The sequence below is a fragment of the Saccostrea cucullata genome, unplaced genomic scaffold, assembly GCF_032062105.1.
Source record: "Saccostrea cucullata isolate Sc308-1 unplaced genomic scaffold, CSIRO_AGI_Scuc_v1 ctg2340, whole genome shotgun sequence".
In the NCBI taxonomy this organism is placed as follows: Eukaryota; Metazoa; Mollusca; class Bivalvia; order Ostreida; family Ostreidae; genus Saccostrea; species Saccostrea cuccullata.
In genome coordinates this window covers 6,615-23,584 of record NW_026937356.1, presented here as the reverse complement: position 1 = coordinate 23,584, position 16,970 = coordinate 6,615, and the positions used below count along the sequence as shown (strand labels likewise).

The window sequence follows — 16,970 nt, the reverse complement described above, 5'->3', positions numbered from 1 at the left end:
TAGTACATTTTTTAAAGGTACATTTGAAAATCATGAAAAAATTGTAGTCGTTCAAAACTTACATGACAACTAAAATATCATCATTGACCTTGACAGGCATTTTAACCAATTACATCATTAAACATTTTCTCACCATGTAACTTATACTGATCACGAAAGAGATGAAGTGCATAGTCCAAAGACTTTTGAAAAAACCTTGTATAGTGTTCCAAGGAAGACGGTAATGATTAAGAATGCATTGATTAAAAAGCTTTTTATTTCAGATTTTTTGAAAAATCTTTTTTCAGAATGTCATAATAAACTGTATGTAATCCACTCACAGTTTTATTGATCGGATCGGGAGTAGCTCATCGTTGACAAAAGTAGCAATTGAAAAGGGGGATCCTGCCCTTATACACATATGTTGAATAGATATGTATAAAGAAGAAATCGACGAAGATTTAATGAATGTCAATCTTTCATTCGTTTTACTTATTTTCTTCTTCATTTTTTGTAATTATTTTCATCTACTTGTTTGATGTTTTATTTATTTTTTCGTTTCAGATGAATACCATACCTATTCTCCAGAAGTCAGGTGTCTACTGTATTGCTTACTGTTAACTGAGAAATACCAGCTGAATCTCAATGAGCAATCACACATCAGTACAAAAGATCAAATCAGAGACAGATATTTCCCTGGTATTAATGATGACGGTCTGGTAAATCTTCCTGAAAGAATCACAGAAACACAAAATGTTGTGATAACTTTTTCATCAGACGACATCCGACATGACGTCATGTATGCCTTTGTTACGGAGTGTTTGCGGGAGGACAGTGATCTGAAGTTTTTCCTGACCACGGCGTCACGTGACGTAATCTCAGAATATTGCAGGTCATGGGAGTATAAGAGGAGTGAGGGAGAGAGATGTCTGTATGTACCGAATAGACCAGAGAAGATGTACGACCTCCTCATAGACAAACTACAGCTGGACATCATCTCACACTGTACCATGTCTGAAAGGAGGATTCATAACAGGATCAGTCAACGTTGTAAGAACATTTTACCCTTGTATTAGTAAAATTTTTTTATTTTTTTATTTGTATATATGCAATGATGTATCCCTCTATTTTGTGTACATTCATGCAGAACTTTATCATTATTTTTTCGAAAGTGCATGTAGTTTTTTTTTATTGTTTAAACTTTTTTGTAAAAATGTATATGCGTGAATATATTCATTTACATAATATAATATTCTTGATATTTGGAAGCGTACTTATCATGCGATGAATGAAATATTTACCTGAAATATCCTTCCACACTGAATATTATCATTTTTTTTCAAATACACAATCAGAGTTGATGCACTTTTTTTACATATACATGATAAAAAGAGATGTCCTAGCTTGAAATAAAGTCTATGCATCAACAAGTTAAAGTGCATCTTTTAGTATTTAGGTGGAAATGGAATAGAAAATATGTATCACTTGTGGTCAGATATATTTTTTTATGTAATTTACCTTGTTGACTTTTTATAATACAGTGGGGGTCCCTATAGAAGTACTAAAGTGGGACCAGGAGGCCAGAGAGCGGTATGTGGAGTACGCTAAGAGAGGAACACAGACAGTCCACCACGCCCGGGGAATGATTGTAGGATGTGCTGGAGCGGGGAAAACCACGCTACTTAAACGTCTGCTTGGTTGTAGTGAAGAAGAGATTAAGGAAGTAAAATCTACTGAGGGATTGGAGGTGCATGAGGAAATATTTGACATATGTGATGAAACAAGATCATTAAAAGGTAAATTTATATATTAAAAAAGTACTAAACTACCTTTTCCATGAATGCATATAAATGTAGCATAAAATGTCTTAAAGCTGTGTATTATGCTTGCAACGCATTGATAAATCAAAATAAAGTCCTCTTTATAAGCAAAGGTATTATTCGTATTTCTAAAAAATAGAGTTATGTTGTGCTGATATATTGAAAAACGCTTTGTTGATTTTATTTTGATAATTCCGAATCAATGTTAGTTTCTAAAAAAAAATGCTACTGAAAGGTTAATACAGTAAATGTAAAGCACATGTGTCCCTTTCAAACTACACATATATCTGGGAAACATCTTTCATCACAGCTCATCATTTGACAATTATCATAGTACAAAAATTCCTTTAGTTGTTCATTAAATAAATGTTGATGATAACTAACAGAAATAAATAGTCATTGAATTTGATTAAATATTATTAATTTACACAGAACGTTTTATACAATGTTAATGTAACAACGAACCGTGCGCACATAAATTCTGCACAGTCTTTTTTTCGAATATCGCTCCTAGTTCTCTCAGCAATTTTGAGTTTCCCTATGCGAAGGGGTGTGGTTTCATCATTTAGTGGGTAATAGTTTTTTAACAAATGTTTGTCGACGAATCAAATGCATCTAATTTGCATGAGAGTTTAATTTTAAATTTTAAAACAGTGGGTGGGTTATGGAAATGGATAATTATAAGAAAGCATTGTCTAGTCTGTTTGGAAATCCAAAGGCATCAACGATTATCTCTCGTTTCCAAATATCGTTGATGTCCAGGTATTCCTTACAAACTAGACAGTGATATTTTTTTAATGCTATTATGATGTAATAACAACTGCAGATAATTCTGATTATCTAAACCCATGCAAATGATGCTTATTGTGGATTCATGAAAAAAAGTCATAATCATACTCACCTGAGGGCCATTCGTACGCTGAGTAAACTCAGGTGACCTATTGCTATCACTTTTCGTCCGTCGTCGTTCGTCGTCCGTCGTTCGTGCGTTAACATTTGAACATTTTCAGCTTCTTCTCTGAAAACACTGAACCAATTTCAACCAAATTTGGCATATAGCATCTATGGTAAAGGGGAACAAAAATTGTGAATTTCATGGTCCCTGCCCCACTGGGCCTAGGGGGGTGGGGCAAAAACCACTAAAATTAGTGCAATCTTTAAAAATCTTCTTCTTTACTCCTGCAAATCAAGCAGTCAAACTGTTTGCCTGATTGTAATCAGCATTGAGTCCTCTACCAAAATTGTGAAATTCATGGCCCCGGGGTCATGGGTTCTAGTGCTAGGGCGGGGCCAAATAAGTATATAGTGAAAATGCATTATTTCTTTGAAAATCTTCTTCTCTGCTACTCCAGTTTTATATACAGATGTTTGTCCGTGCATACTTACCTTTTTAAGTGCAAAAAAGTCATTATTTATGACACAAGAGTGCGAAAATAGAAGAAATCGTCATATTTCTCGTTTATTGGTGTATTAAATAAACCTATTAAGTACATAATTATGATGAGCAAGAGTGCCTCTACCAAAATTGTGAATTTTATGGCCCCAGGGTTAGGGGTTCTGGTGTAAGGGCGGGGCTCTTTAGATTATAATAGTGAAATTACATGAATTCTTTGAAAATCTTCTTCTCTGCTCCTGGGTATTAGATAAACTATGTGCATAGTTATGATGAGCAAGAGTGCCTCTACCAAAATTGTGAATTTTATGGCCCCAGGGTCAGGGGTTCTGGTGTTAGGGCAAGGCTCTATAGATTATGTATTGAAAATACATGAATTCTTTGAAAATCTCTTTCTCTGCTCCTAGGAATGAAATAAACTAATTACATAGTTATGATGAGCAAGAATACCTCTTCCAAAATTGTGAATTTTATGGCCCTAGGGTCAGGGGTTCTAGTGATAGGGTGGGGCTCTATTGATTATATATTGAAAATACATTGAATCTTTCAAAGTTTTCTTCTCTGCTCCTTGGTATTAAGCAGATGAACTACCTATAAAGTTATGATGAGCAAGGGTACTAATCTTCCAGAATTGTGAATTTCAAGGCCCCAGGGTCAGGGGTACCATAAAGGAGGGGGGGGGCTGTACCTATATACTGAAACTGGATGAATTGTTCGAAATATGCTCCTTGGTATTAATCAAATATTTTTGAAAAGCAAGGGTGCCTTTTCAAAAATTGTGCAATGTGTGGATCTAGGCCTAAGGGTCAGGGGTTCATGTGTGATTGGGGCATTACTGATCATGCTGAATGTTACTGATTACTTGAAATGCATTTTTTGTTCCCCTACCCTGCCTATGGGTATTAAGTAAACAAACTAAGCAACTGCTAAGCGTATTGTTTTGATGATCAATGGTGCCTCTTTCAAAATTGTGAATGCCATAGCATCTGGATTAAAACATGAATCAAATTCAATCACTGGAAAGTTGTTGCATAATGCTCAGGTGACCTATAAGGCCCATGGGCCTCTTGTTTCATTTTTAGCAAGACAAATAAACAAAGATGATAAAGAAGAAAACAATTCTGCAACAAATATTGGCGCAAAGACTCTGACGTTCTTCGACTTTGGAGGACAGTGTGCATACTACGCCTGTCACCAGATTTACCTGACCAGGAGAGCTTTCTATGTTGTGGTGGTGGACGCCTCTAAACGTCTTGACCAGAAGTTGGATAAGGAAGTGTGTGATCAAGATGGTAGCGTGTTCTCTGGATGGACGTATGGAGGTACTTGCATTTTCCGTTTTGATTGTGTTTTGATGTCTTATATTTAAAAATCTGAATCTAAAGGAAGAATCTAAAAAGTCATTCCAACAAAAAGCTTTAGATAAGACTACTATTACTTACTGCAAGTGTTGGCTTATATGTACCCTTTGAAAGGATCTTAGACTATTTAATTTATTAGACGAAAATTATCCACATGTGTGTAATGTATGCAAAACGTTATACACGAAGAAGTCAATTAAAATATTTTCTTGTACGACACTGCATCAAGAGCCAAGTTTTTTCTAGACAATAATATCAAACTCTGAAAAATTAAATTTTTAAACAGTGTACTTCATTATAATAATTGATATTAATAAATAATATAAGTGTAAGCGTAATATAAGGAAATATATTTATCTTTATTGTGTATATGTTATTGTAGACTACTTTGAGTTCTGGATGAAGTCAATACACACCTACTGCAGTTATGAGAATGATAAAGAGCTGAAGCCTGTCGCTCTAATTGTGGCGACTCATTGGGAAGAAAATAACCGACAATATAAAGTAAACATTATCGTAAATATTTGTAAATTCTATTAAAGTAAAAGTATTCCTTTTCTGTTGCGAGCGAAATCACTTCAACAACAAGTTCGACATGTGAGGGTTGCCCCATTTGTAGGCAAAAAATTCGAAATGTTTTATTTATATAAATACAGAATTAAAATTCTAAATATTTTACACTTACTTTTTACAGACCTCATTTTTAAACTTTTAAACTATTTTCTGATTATTAACAGATTTTGTATTGTCTGAAAGTAATCACAAAACCAATAAGTTTGATTTTGGCAAATAAAGTTTTCCCATAAAGAAATACACTGAACCAAACTTCTAAGTGTTCACCTAACATTTTTTAAGTTTTAAAGAACAAATACAATCAATTAATAATTTCGCTAATTCATGCTTAATGGTGCTTATTTCAGTTCGATGTTGCGTAAATATCATGTAAGTTTCTCGTCAGAATTTTTAGCAAAGTGTCAGTGAATGATGTACCCTCAAAATGAAAACTCACACAAAGATATTTCTTTGAAGTAAGACGACCATTCGCTCTATAACTGTAAGACATACTTTACTCTTGGATACAATGTACCCCTGATTATGAGATTGACCCATCTGCTGCCACACTTACTGCCTAGATTTTTCCAAACCATTGAAATCAAGTAGAGGGGGGGGGATAAAATTTCTTATAAAAGTCAAAAATGTGTTCAATAGGATTCAGATCTGGAGATCTGAAGATGCATCATCACACAGAGGTCTTTTGGTCAATATCGTTGGACGTTTATCACGTAAGGACACCGCTTTAAGCATGATTCAGACTACATGATCTGATATTAGACTGTCACAAGCACCGATTTCTTTTTCATACGATATCATTTTCATACGATTGAATTCTTTTGTTTTCATGTTTCTAAGATTGTTTCAGGACAATTTAACTGTCTATAAATCTGGTTGGACTCAAAATTTTGGCCTCAGACGAAGAACAAAGTCACTTCCGGTTTGGTTAAATTTTGTCAAAAACTTTCAAATTGTGATAAATTGGCGGTGAAAAAGATGCACAGCCTATCAAAAAATGTGTTTAAATGGGTTTTGATACGGATTGTTAATTTTTAAAAGTAATATCAAGGACAATTAAAAAACTGAAATAAAAATTAGTAAAACGTGGTGCAAATATGGTCCAGATATCAACATTCTTACGGCTCTCCCTTCTTTCTCAATGGTCATTTTGCCAATGTATTGTGTTTTTTAGTGAAACCGGTTTTTAAAATTTGACAATGATCACAAAAAATTACTTATTACACAAAACACGTGCCACAAAGTACGGATTGATTGTTTTTAAGGTTCGTCATGGATCATTGGTTTTCATCGGTGATATTTATTTTTCTTGCTAGAATTGTTGAAAGGACTCATTTGTTGTAATAATTTGAAAATATCATACCATTCCATAAAGTAGTTTTTATATAAATACACTTATAAAAGTGAACACTTAGAAGTTTTGTTAAGTGTATATATACTAGAAAAATCCATCCTGTGGTATCTTATTATTTAAAAAAGTTTATATTTGAACTTCATGTCATGTCGTTTTATAACCCCAGCTTGAAATTGGGATGGTATAAAGGGTATAAAGCTGTATAGTGATTGGGATGTCTGTCCGTCCTAATGAAAGTTACTCTTTGTGATACCCATTTCTTACCCGAAACTCATTTTATACCACAGAATGATATTTGACGAGTATAATAGTTATATTGTTTTGAAATGATAATTCCGTTGTTAAAATAATAAGTCATGGTTAAAGTTTAGAATTTATTGAAGTCCAAAAGTACAAAATTAAAAATTACATTTTTGAGAGTGAATTACAGACAAACTAACGCACGTCTCCTCTTTGAAAACTCCTCCCACATTTAATACATGAACCAATGAAACAAGTTTAAAGACAGTAGTAAAGTTAAGGTAAAGCTCAATGACATTGATTAATAACACAGAAAACAATAACAAATTAAAAAAAAAACACAAGTCTAAGACCTGACTATAAACTTGATTACAATTATGAGCTAATAGCATCGATACCCTGGGATGAAGAGAGAGATGTCATGTTTGAGAAATTACAAACATTTGCAGTAGTGCCCTTTCTGAAGATCAAATAAACCCATTAATTTTCAATTACAAATACCCAGTATATTAATTTTAATATTTAAACAATACCTAAATCATAAATACATCTAAGCATCTAACAAATTGTCTTTATCATAAATATACATTTATACGCATGTATATAACATCCGCCCCTAAAAAATGGCATTCAATATTAATCATTAAACAGGATAAAGACAATAATAAATTAAAACAAAAAAAAATGTGAAACAAAATGACAATGAAGAAAATGTAATACATGTACAACAAGAAAATAAATTGTAGTCATAAATTCAGAAGTGAATAAAATGTTTTCGAAGCATGTATGTCATGATCATCATATTATCAGTAGAATTTTTTTGTAAACATCAAAATCACGAAATATGGTTGTTCAAAGTACAACCTGTGTGGAATAATACATCCTCGGTTAGAATAAATAGTACCACTTTCAAATAAAGATAATACAATTTTCAGTTCCTATATAGAACATTGCATAAGGTATAACCCTGTCGGAATAAAACATCTTTAGTTAGAAAAGCAATTACTTTATCAAACCAACGCTAAATTTTTATGTTACACGATGTTTGCCAGAAATATTGCATACTAGTAATTCATACATTCTCAATTTCTACCGCTTTCAACAATATGTGTAAGCTGTAATATTTGTGGAATAAAACATCCGTAATTACATAAACATAAAGGATTCTCTACCATGAAATAATTATGTTTTGAAATGATAATTTATAGCTGTTTTAATATATATATATATATATATATATATATATATATATATATATATATATATATATATATATATATATATATATATATATATATATATATATATATATATATATACATTTGCTAATGTCTTACCTTATATGACAATATGAATGAATTTGACATTCAATTTTCAACATGCAGTTGGGCAAACCGCAAGAGACTATTAAAAGTCTTGACTTTGACGTTATATGACGCCGTAGTTACGTTATGTTTATGCTGCATTTCTATAACAATGTCCAAATATCCCCTTTTACGTATTTTTCCTTGTAACACGAATAAAGGTAAAATATAAATATAAGAAATAAACTAGATGAGATCTCGTTGTGAACAACGAGTGGGTCTTCCGTCCGATTCTTGATGAGATGAGATAAGATTTTGATTGAGATTTTTTACAATGATAATATTGTTAAGAAAAACGATTTTGCTGCCGTTATGTTTTAATAAAAATATTGAACGTTAAATAGTCATGATTTCGAATTCTGGCCCTTCTTGGCCCTTTATATGAGGGGCCAGCCCTTTTTTCTTCAAATCATCTTAAAGATCTCAGGCTTTTAAAAATTTTTTGTTCAACAAGTGTTTTCGTTTTCGAGTTATTGGCAAAAATAATATTTAGGGGCCAACCCTTCAAATCCTTAATGGGGACGTTTGGCAAAAAAAGAAAGGTTGCATATTTTCAGAACATGATTTTGAACATCTTTTGTTCAACATTACTTATCAAAATATTCCTCACTTTCGAGATATAAATCGTCAAAAGACTTAGCATTCTGGCCCCTTGTGGCCCTTAATTATGTACCATACAACATAAAATAATATATAGTTGAAGATGGTTGAATAAACATCCTTGCTTCAGTAATGTATTACAAAATATTAACTGATATAAACTGATAAGAAGTTATCGATTGAACACTTTTGTCCCCTAATTTTAGCGCCCAGTCCAATTTTCTTCATTTCATCTTAAAGCTCTTAGAATTTTGAACAATTTTTGTTCAACAACTATTCAGAGATTCTTTTTCGTTCTTGAATTTTTTGCATAAGACATATTTAGGGGCCAACCCTTCAACTCCCTAATGGGGACGTTTAGCGAAAAATGAAAGGTTGTATACTGTTCAGAACATGATTTTGAACATCTTTTGTTCAATATTACTTATCAAAATATTTCTCACTTTTGAGATATAAATCGTCAAAGAATAAGCAGTCTGGCCCCTTTTGGACCCTAATTATGTACCATACGACATAAAAATTATAATACATAGTTGTAGATCATTGAGATAAACATTTTTGCTTCAGTAATGTATTACAAAATATTAACTCATGAAGAGTTATCAATTGAAAACCTTTGGCCCCTCTTGGCCCCTAATTTAAGCGCCCAGCACCTTTTGTTTGATTTCATCTTAAAGCTCTTAGGATTTTGAACAATTTTGGTTCAACAACTATTCAGAGATTCTTTTTCGTTTTTGAGTTATTTGCAAAAGAAATATTTAGGGGCCAGCCCTTCAACTCCCTAATGGGGACGTTTAGCGAAAAATGAAAGGTTGTATATTGTTCAGAACATGCTTTTGAACATCTTTTGTTCAATATTACTTATCAAAATATTTCTCACTTTTGAGATATAAAGCGTCAAAGAATTAACATTCTGGCCCCTTTTGGCCCCTAATTATGTACCATACGACATAAAAATCATAATATATAGCTGTAGATCGTTGCGATAAACATTTTTGCTTCAGTAATGTATTATAAAATATTGACTGCTAAAGAGTTATCGATTGAAGACTTTTGGCCCCTCTTGGCCCCTAATTTGAGTGCCCAGCCCCTTTTTTCCTGATTTCATTTTAACGCTCTTAGGATCTTAACCAATTTTGGTTCAACACCTATTAAGAGATTCTTTTTCGTTTTTAGTTATTTGCATGAGAAATATTACGCTGAAGACGAAAGACCCTAAATATCATTTTTTAGAGTTTCAGTGGGATCGATGTGACATGAAGTTGGTACGTGATAATCTAATATAAGGCCCCTTCGGGCGTCATAGAATTTGATCACGTGACTGACTTCATGTCACATCCCAACGAAACTCTAAAAATGATATCTTATTTCTTAAATGCTCACAGAACCTCTAGTTATGAAAGGCTGTATCGGATTTTTTTTCTAAGAACTTCAAAACGCGAAGTTACAATTTTTTCCCAGCTAAATGAAATTTATAAAATCTGTTAGGTAAACAAACAATATAGACGAAATTATTTACAATTACAGGATAAACACACCCTTTTGGATAGTCTGAATCAACAGATCCCAAAGCATTCGAAGTTATCACAGTACATTGTAGAAAATAACTGTTATTGTATACAGTTTCCTGCCGAAGCACTTCACAGTCTGTCAAAGCACATGTTTAACATTGCAAATCATCAGCGATGGAAAGAAACGATTCCAAAAGAATGGGCCTTCCTCGAAATAGAAATTAAATTACGAAAACATTCAGAGAGGATTATAAAAATTGAGAATCTTACCATGAAGGTGACAGACAGCATTAAACAGGAGGATCCAGAAGAGAAATTGACAACTAAGAGTGATATGCTACGATACTACCATGACGCAGGAAAGGTTCTTTATTTTAATGAAGAGGGACTTAAGGAATTTATCATCATTGACGTTCAGTGGTTTATTGACGCTTTTAAACACATAATCACTGACAAACTTCATTTTAAAGGAATTCCTGTGGCCTCTGAGGATTGGGAAGAATTCTACAGTACAGGGAATTTGGAGGACCACCTTCTGACAGAAATTTGGAGAAATGACGATAACCCTTTATCTGAAAAATTACCAGAAGATGATGAATGGATCTTGTCTAAGACAAGGGATTCTGATCCCCGATATCTACTCTATCATAAGAAACAACTACTTAATTTTATGCAAAGACTAGGCTTGATGGCAGTTGGCAACAAGTCTCACTATGTTCCGTGCATGAACAGGAAAGAAATAGAGAATGCTATTCCTGATCTCATTCAGAGAGGACGAGTAAACATCTGTTCTTATCTACAGATTCAGCTTCTTGCCATTTTTCCTCTTCTTCCGCCTCGTTGTGTTTTGCATGCAGTTAAAGGGCTGGAAAGTGTTGAAAACTGATGGAACATCCTGTCTGTATAGAAATGCGGCTTTGTTTTCTGTAAAAAGTTACAATGTTGTCCTTTCTGTCACGGAGACATCCATACAGCTACAAATATTTCACCCTGTTTCGGGATGTTCTTTAAAAAAAGCTCAAACATGCAAAATTCAAAATACTATAGAGGATATCTTAAAGGACATTTCGGGGACTTTTCACAGAAGCCTATTATATGAAAGAGGCTTTAAATGTCGAGAAGACGGGGAACGAACGATTGCAGTGGATATCAAAGGACAATTTGTGCAGGACATATATATTTGTGAAGAAGATGGTGAAATTATTTGTCCACTGCATCCAATTAAAGATCAGCATATTATAAATACCACAGAAATATCAGAATTCTGGAACACAAGCAAACAGTGACAGTCCATCAATTGAGAATGCTGTTTTTTTTTCTTTGTATTAGACTTTTCGGTCGGCTAAGAACATTTTTGAGAAAAAAAAACATTTTTCTTCTTGCATCTGTGAAAAGCAATTCTTTATAAGTAAATGAATGAACAGAAATTGCCACACAAAAATTAGTTACTCACAGAACTGAATGAAGCATTAAGTAGAAAATCAAAATGAGAGTATGATTAGTGTGAAAAAATGTTGAGTTTTTGAAATTGTGACATTACTTGTAGGTTAAACCTCGTATAAAGCGATATTTAGAAAAATTAAATTAGAATTAAATTCAAAATAGGCTTTAATCATAAGACCTCTCTTAAATCACAAAAAGTGAGTTCAAGTGTCAAGGTCTATTAGGACAGCATGCAATGATGTAATTGATGTAAATTTAAAATCATCACCATTCAATCAACTCAAGATTTTAATCATTTGTAACTCTCTGTTTTTTTTTCGCAAAAATGACCTTACGCCGATCATATCACGACCTATCAGGCAGAAGTTTGTTCTTATAGCGTTGATATTGACCAATCATCTGTAAACTACATTTTTAAGGGTGACACTATACTTGATGATCATTTGCAATTAAGACTTTTCACATCTTGTTATAGTTCCAATTGAAAATGCCCGTAAACAATATGGTAAAGGCCTACAAAAACTGCGGTCGCATTGCTATAATCGTACTACAATAATCTGCGGTTGCAAGATATATTTCCATCATCGCCAAAATCGTACTAGAAGATTAATGCAATTGTAATCTGATCGGCACCACCGTAGCGACATCGCATCTAGGTCTGTGTAGCGTCGTAGTATGGTCTTCAGTGTCGCAGTGGCAGCGCAGCGTAAACGCAGTAAACACGACCGCTTGTTGGCAACAGTCTGCGTAACATCGTAGTAAAAGCAACACGTTTGACGTAGGGACATCGGAGCACGGTCGTTACAAACACAATAATTTGCCAAATTGCTCTATTTAGACGCCGATCGACTGCGATCTGTCCCGATCCAAATCTTATTCAGATCGTTGATCGGTATGATTGCCCTAGAATCGCAGCTCTGTGTGAACGGAGAGTAACTTTGTCATTTAATTAACATCATTAAAGCATGGAGGTACAAAAATGTGTATGATTAATAATAAAACTTATCTACCGGTCATAGATGTTGTGTTTGGGCACCAGAGTGTGAAGAGCGCAATTTTAGGGTAGAGAGGTTGTCTGGTCTTTCTTATGCCACTTATAAAATGTGCTTTATTTAACATGTTATTTTCGTTTAATAAAATGTTGAGCTATACTTTTTTTTTATATATATAGAAAAAGAGCTTCCGTATATTTTCTAAGTGTATTTCATTCGGCGTATGCATTGAAATAATCCTACATCTTAGAATGAAGCAACGACACAGAAGCTGCCCCCAGAATTTTTTTTTTTTTTTTTTTTTTTAATAAAAAATCAGAATATGTTTTTTGTTGAAGTGCATACCTTTGCCTGTTTTTCTCTTTTTTAAGTAGTTATTTTAGAATAATGCAATTGAAGTAAAACGCCATTTGATTCAATTCAAAATGTTATTTTATATTGTATAACATAACTTGCCAACGTCACTGACAATGAGTTACGTCAAAATCCTATTACTCCGCTTGAGTTTAATTTTAAAACATTAAGCGGTAGTAGCATTTAGTGTGTAAATTTTGAAATGTTTTTTACGATAATTCCTCGCAAAATTATGTAAAAGTGAATGCTTACGTATAAGTATCTCATTTCTTTAAAACTATGCAAAATACAAATTAAAGAAAGAAAAATTCAAGGAGTAGAGTTTTTGATGCAATTGAATACCAATCTTACAAAGTGCTTATACGTATTGTAATGATAGGCTTGATATAAATGTCTTGTATGATTTTTTTTAAAACAGAGCTCAACACTTTTTTTTATGAAAATAGATGTCAAGGTCAAAGGATCTGTGGACGATTTATTTTAACTGTGACTTAACAATTTGTTTAAAACCGTCAGTTAATATTCGACTTTTTGATAGATTGTACATACGAGGGTTGTTAGAAAAGTTCGTGGGCATATTAAATTACAGAAAATCTATTGTGTACTATGAAGTATGACCTATGTGAATGAATTCATACATTTTGTTTATTGGCATGTAAAAAATCAGGTCCATATAATAAAATCTTGAAATTTTACAACTATTTTTACTATGGGATCATGGGATTCACGGAGCAATTACTTGACGTAAGGCGACGTGACAACCAGATTTCAATCCATTAACTTTTGTCGCAGTTCTATAAATCTTTTCTTCAAACTTTTCTTATCTTTTTTTACTTTAAAGTTGAATATGATTATCTATATCAAGACATGTTACTTTTCTACTATAATGTTTTTTGTACTGATTTAGATATATTATTGAGATCTTAAAAAATAAAAAAGGCTATGCAGTTAATCGATCAGGTATGGAAACTATGCAAAACCATGTAGGCTTAACGCATCGTCCATGCGATAATGGGGTATTGATGTATCGATGGAGTTAATCATTCAAACTGTTACTCCTTCCATTTTTATGAAGCTACAACCATTTGGAAACTTGTTCTTTGTATGTGTAGGAAATTCCCTGCAGCATTTTGAACATTTTAATATCTTTTTAGACATTTTCCTGTCTGCACACATAATTTTTACGTAGTTCAGTGCTCCATGACGCTCAATGACGTTCCGATTTTTGGCTTAGTTTTTACGCGTTGATCATTTATAAACGGCTATAAACCAGTCATATACCCCCCCCCCCCCCCCCCATTTTAGTTCAAAATTTCTCCCAGTGACTTTTCCTGCATACTTAAATAGCGACAGGTAAAATATCATCATTCTCTTTACGCTACAATTGTGCAATTTTTAATTTTAATAAAGAGTCTTAAGTTTGTGAATTGTAAACATGCCAAAATGTAGCATGCTCCATGAAGCAAGATTTATCAAACTAAAATTGCTTTATATTTTTCAATAATCACCAGAGAGCACCAAATTCTGGTATATCTATTGGGAAAAGGGTTAAGATTTTATCAGGAAGGTTAAAAGTATCATTTTATAATTATTGATATTGGCTGTATGAAGGTCTGTCTCCCATACAAAGTCCTCAGTATACATTAATTAAATATTATACAATTATGGACTTTAGTGTAGGTCGATATGTGGTTATAAGGACTCATGACAATGGATATTGACCGAAGACACAGAAAGTGATAGCGACCGAGCCTGCGAGGTCGCTATCATTTTCTGTGTCTCTGTCCAAATTGATCCTTGTCTATCCCATACAAACTTCATATGCCATTCAGGCCATTTTGCTCGGCGAATAAGATGCATTTTAGAGCAAAAGGTATCATCCTCATCTAACCGAAAAGGGCTTATGGATTTCACACGCATGAAATGCTGAAAATGTCTAAGTTCTGTTGGGTTGAAGATGGTCAAGAAGACAATTTTCTCGACACTGGGTTTCGTAACGTTCTCCACCATTTCGCAATCTGTCTTGTCGGTTTCCTTGATAACGGAGTTAACACCACTAGTGCTAGCTTGGTAAACATTACTACTTTTCTTTATTGCATAAAGTTGCCATAGAACTAATGTTCTCAAAATTGTCAGGCATGCGTAGAGATCTATATATATGCGACAGCACGACTAACAGAATTTATGTCTAGTTTTGTCAGAAGATTTTCTATCTTCGCCTTCAGTTTTCCCAGAAATTCTACTCCTTTATAAATCGGAACTCGATCCTGTTCAAAGAGTCTTTATTTCATCGTCATTTGCCTCTTTATGAATTCCCTTTAAGTACGCGTGTGTCGTGTAAAACAAATCTTCAAGTCCACATGCTTCTGACGTAATCTCGGAATCTTGAAATCGCTCGAAGGGTGCATATGTTTCATCTTCTTGGATTTTTTGGGCATTCACTCTCATCTTATCCAGTGTTATCTCCGACAACTTTTATTGTTCCAAGGGTTTTAGCCACCGATTCGGCTACCGGAACATTCTCTGCGATTTTCTTGGAGCATTGGCATACCTTCGCGAGTTTGGAAAAGATATCTTCCTGTACTTTTTTCTTCTACACACTTGTGTAATTCAGATACAGTGTTGCCTATTTCTTTTGAATTTTTAGGACCTTTAAATACCTTGCCTAACTCTTTTTCAATGTTTTCTTCGTCAAGTTTTATCTTTTGAAAAGATGTGTCGCCATCCACAGTTAAATCACCACTACTAACCGCCATATGCTATGTAAAAAGAAATATGAATGCAGATATTGAATTGTGATAAACTTAGTCAGACGATACGTTCCCCAAATATCTGTTTAGTATATCTTCATAAATTATGGAAAAATATACATTGTCAACATTTCAATTATTATTTTTTTTTTGTCAATTTCAAAACCGGTTTCTAATTGTTTTTAAAAATTTGAAACACTAAAAATTTGATTTAGGCAAACTAAGTTTTTTCCTAAAGGATTACATGTGTATATAAGAAATGTCATCCTCTGGTATATCGCAAGAAGGCGTGGTAAGGTACTTCGAATTTTTGTGAGTAGTATTTACTAGTATTCTTCAATGACAAAATCTTGGAAAAATTAAGGAACGTCTCATCTATCCTTAATAGGCAAATTGGTAACCTTACTCACACGGAAAATATTAACATTAATATTAAAAAATAAAAAAAGAATCCTAAAGATATTTAACACTTTATTGAAATTAGTTATTTGAAAATACACTTTTAGCTCACCTGAGCCAAAAGCTCAAGTAAGCTTTTCTGATAAAAATTTGTCCGCTGTCTGTCGTTGTCGTCGTTGTAAACTTTTCACATTTTCATCTTCTTCTAAAGAACCACTTGGCCAATTTCAACTACACTTGCTTCAAAGTATCCTTGGATAAAGGGGATTCATGTTTGTTCAAATGAAGGCCCACGCCCTTTTCCAAGGGGAGATACCAGTAATTATGAATTAGAGAAAAATTAAGGGCATTAAAAAAAAAAATCTTCTAAAGAACCACTGGGCCAGGAAAGATGAAACTCATGTGGAATCATCCTCAGATAGTGAAGATTCAAGTTTGTTCCAATCATGACCCCCGGGGCTAGGGTGGGGCCAAAATGCCCGATCAAATTTTTACATAGGAATATATAGGAAAAATCTTTAAAAATCTTCTAGAGAACCACTGGCCCAGCAAAGATGAAACTCATGTGGAATCATCCTCAGATAGTGAAGATTCAAGTTTGTACAAATCATGACCCCCGGGGCTAGGGTGGGGCCAAAATGGCCGATCAAAGTTTTACCTAGGAATTTATAGGGAAACCCTTTAAAATCTTCTTTGTTTGTTTAAAGCATGATCCTCTGGGTGGTTAAAATTCAAGCCCCTCCCCCGTATCAGTTCTAATCTGATATGTGCTTTTTCCTAACCGATGTGCTCAGGTGAGCGCTGTGGCCCCAGGGCCTCTTGTTTAAACTTTTTAGATCA

General features: G+C 33.6%; 1 protein-coding gene across 1 annotated transcript; it reads left to right on the top strand.

The window, feature by feature from the left end:
• Window positions 1–776: 776 nt before the first annotated feature.
• LOC134248011 (probable serine/threonine-protein kinase pats1) lies at window positions 777–11,078 on the top strand. Its single transcript, XM_062730430.1, has 5 exons — window positions 777–1,029; window positions 1,521–1,775; window positions 4,275–4,514; window positions 4,936–5,057; window positions 10,209–11,078. Exons 1-5 carry the CDS (start codon window positions 777–779, stop codon window positions 11,076–11,078), a joined length of 1,740 nt encoding a protein of 579 aa, XP_062586414.1.
• Window positions 11,079–16,970: the final 5,892 nt, after the last annotated feature.

Coding starts and splice junctions, on each gene's coding strand:
- LOC134248011 (XM_062730430.1), top strand. CDS start 777: ATGTATGCCTTTGTTACGGAGTGTTTGCGGGAGGACAGTGATCTGAAG. Junction 1,030..1,520: donor TAACAGGATCAGTCAACGTT/GTAAGAACATTT, acceptor TTTATAATACAG/TGGGGGTCCCTATAGAAGTA. Junction 1,776..4,274: donor TGAAACAAGATCATTAAAAG/GTAAATTTATAT, acceptor TTTCATTTTTAG/CAAGACAAATAAACAAAGAT.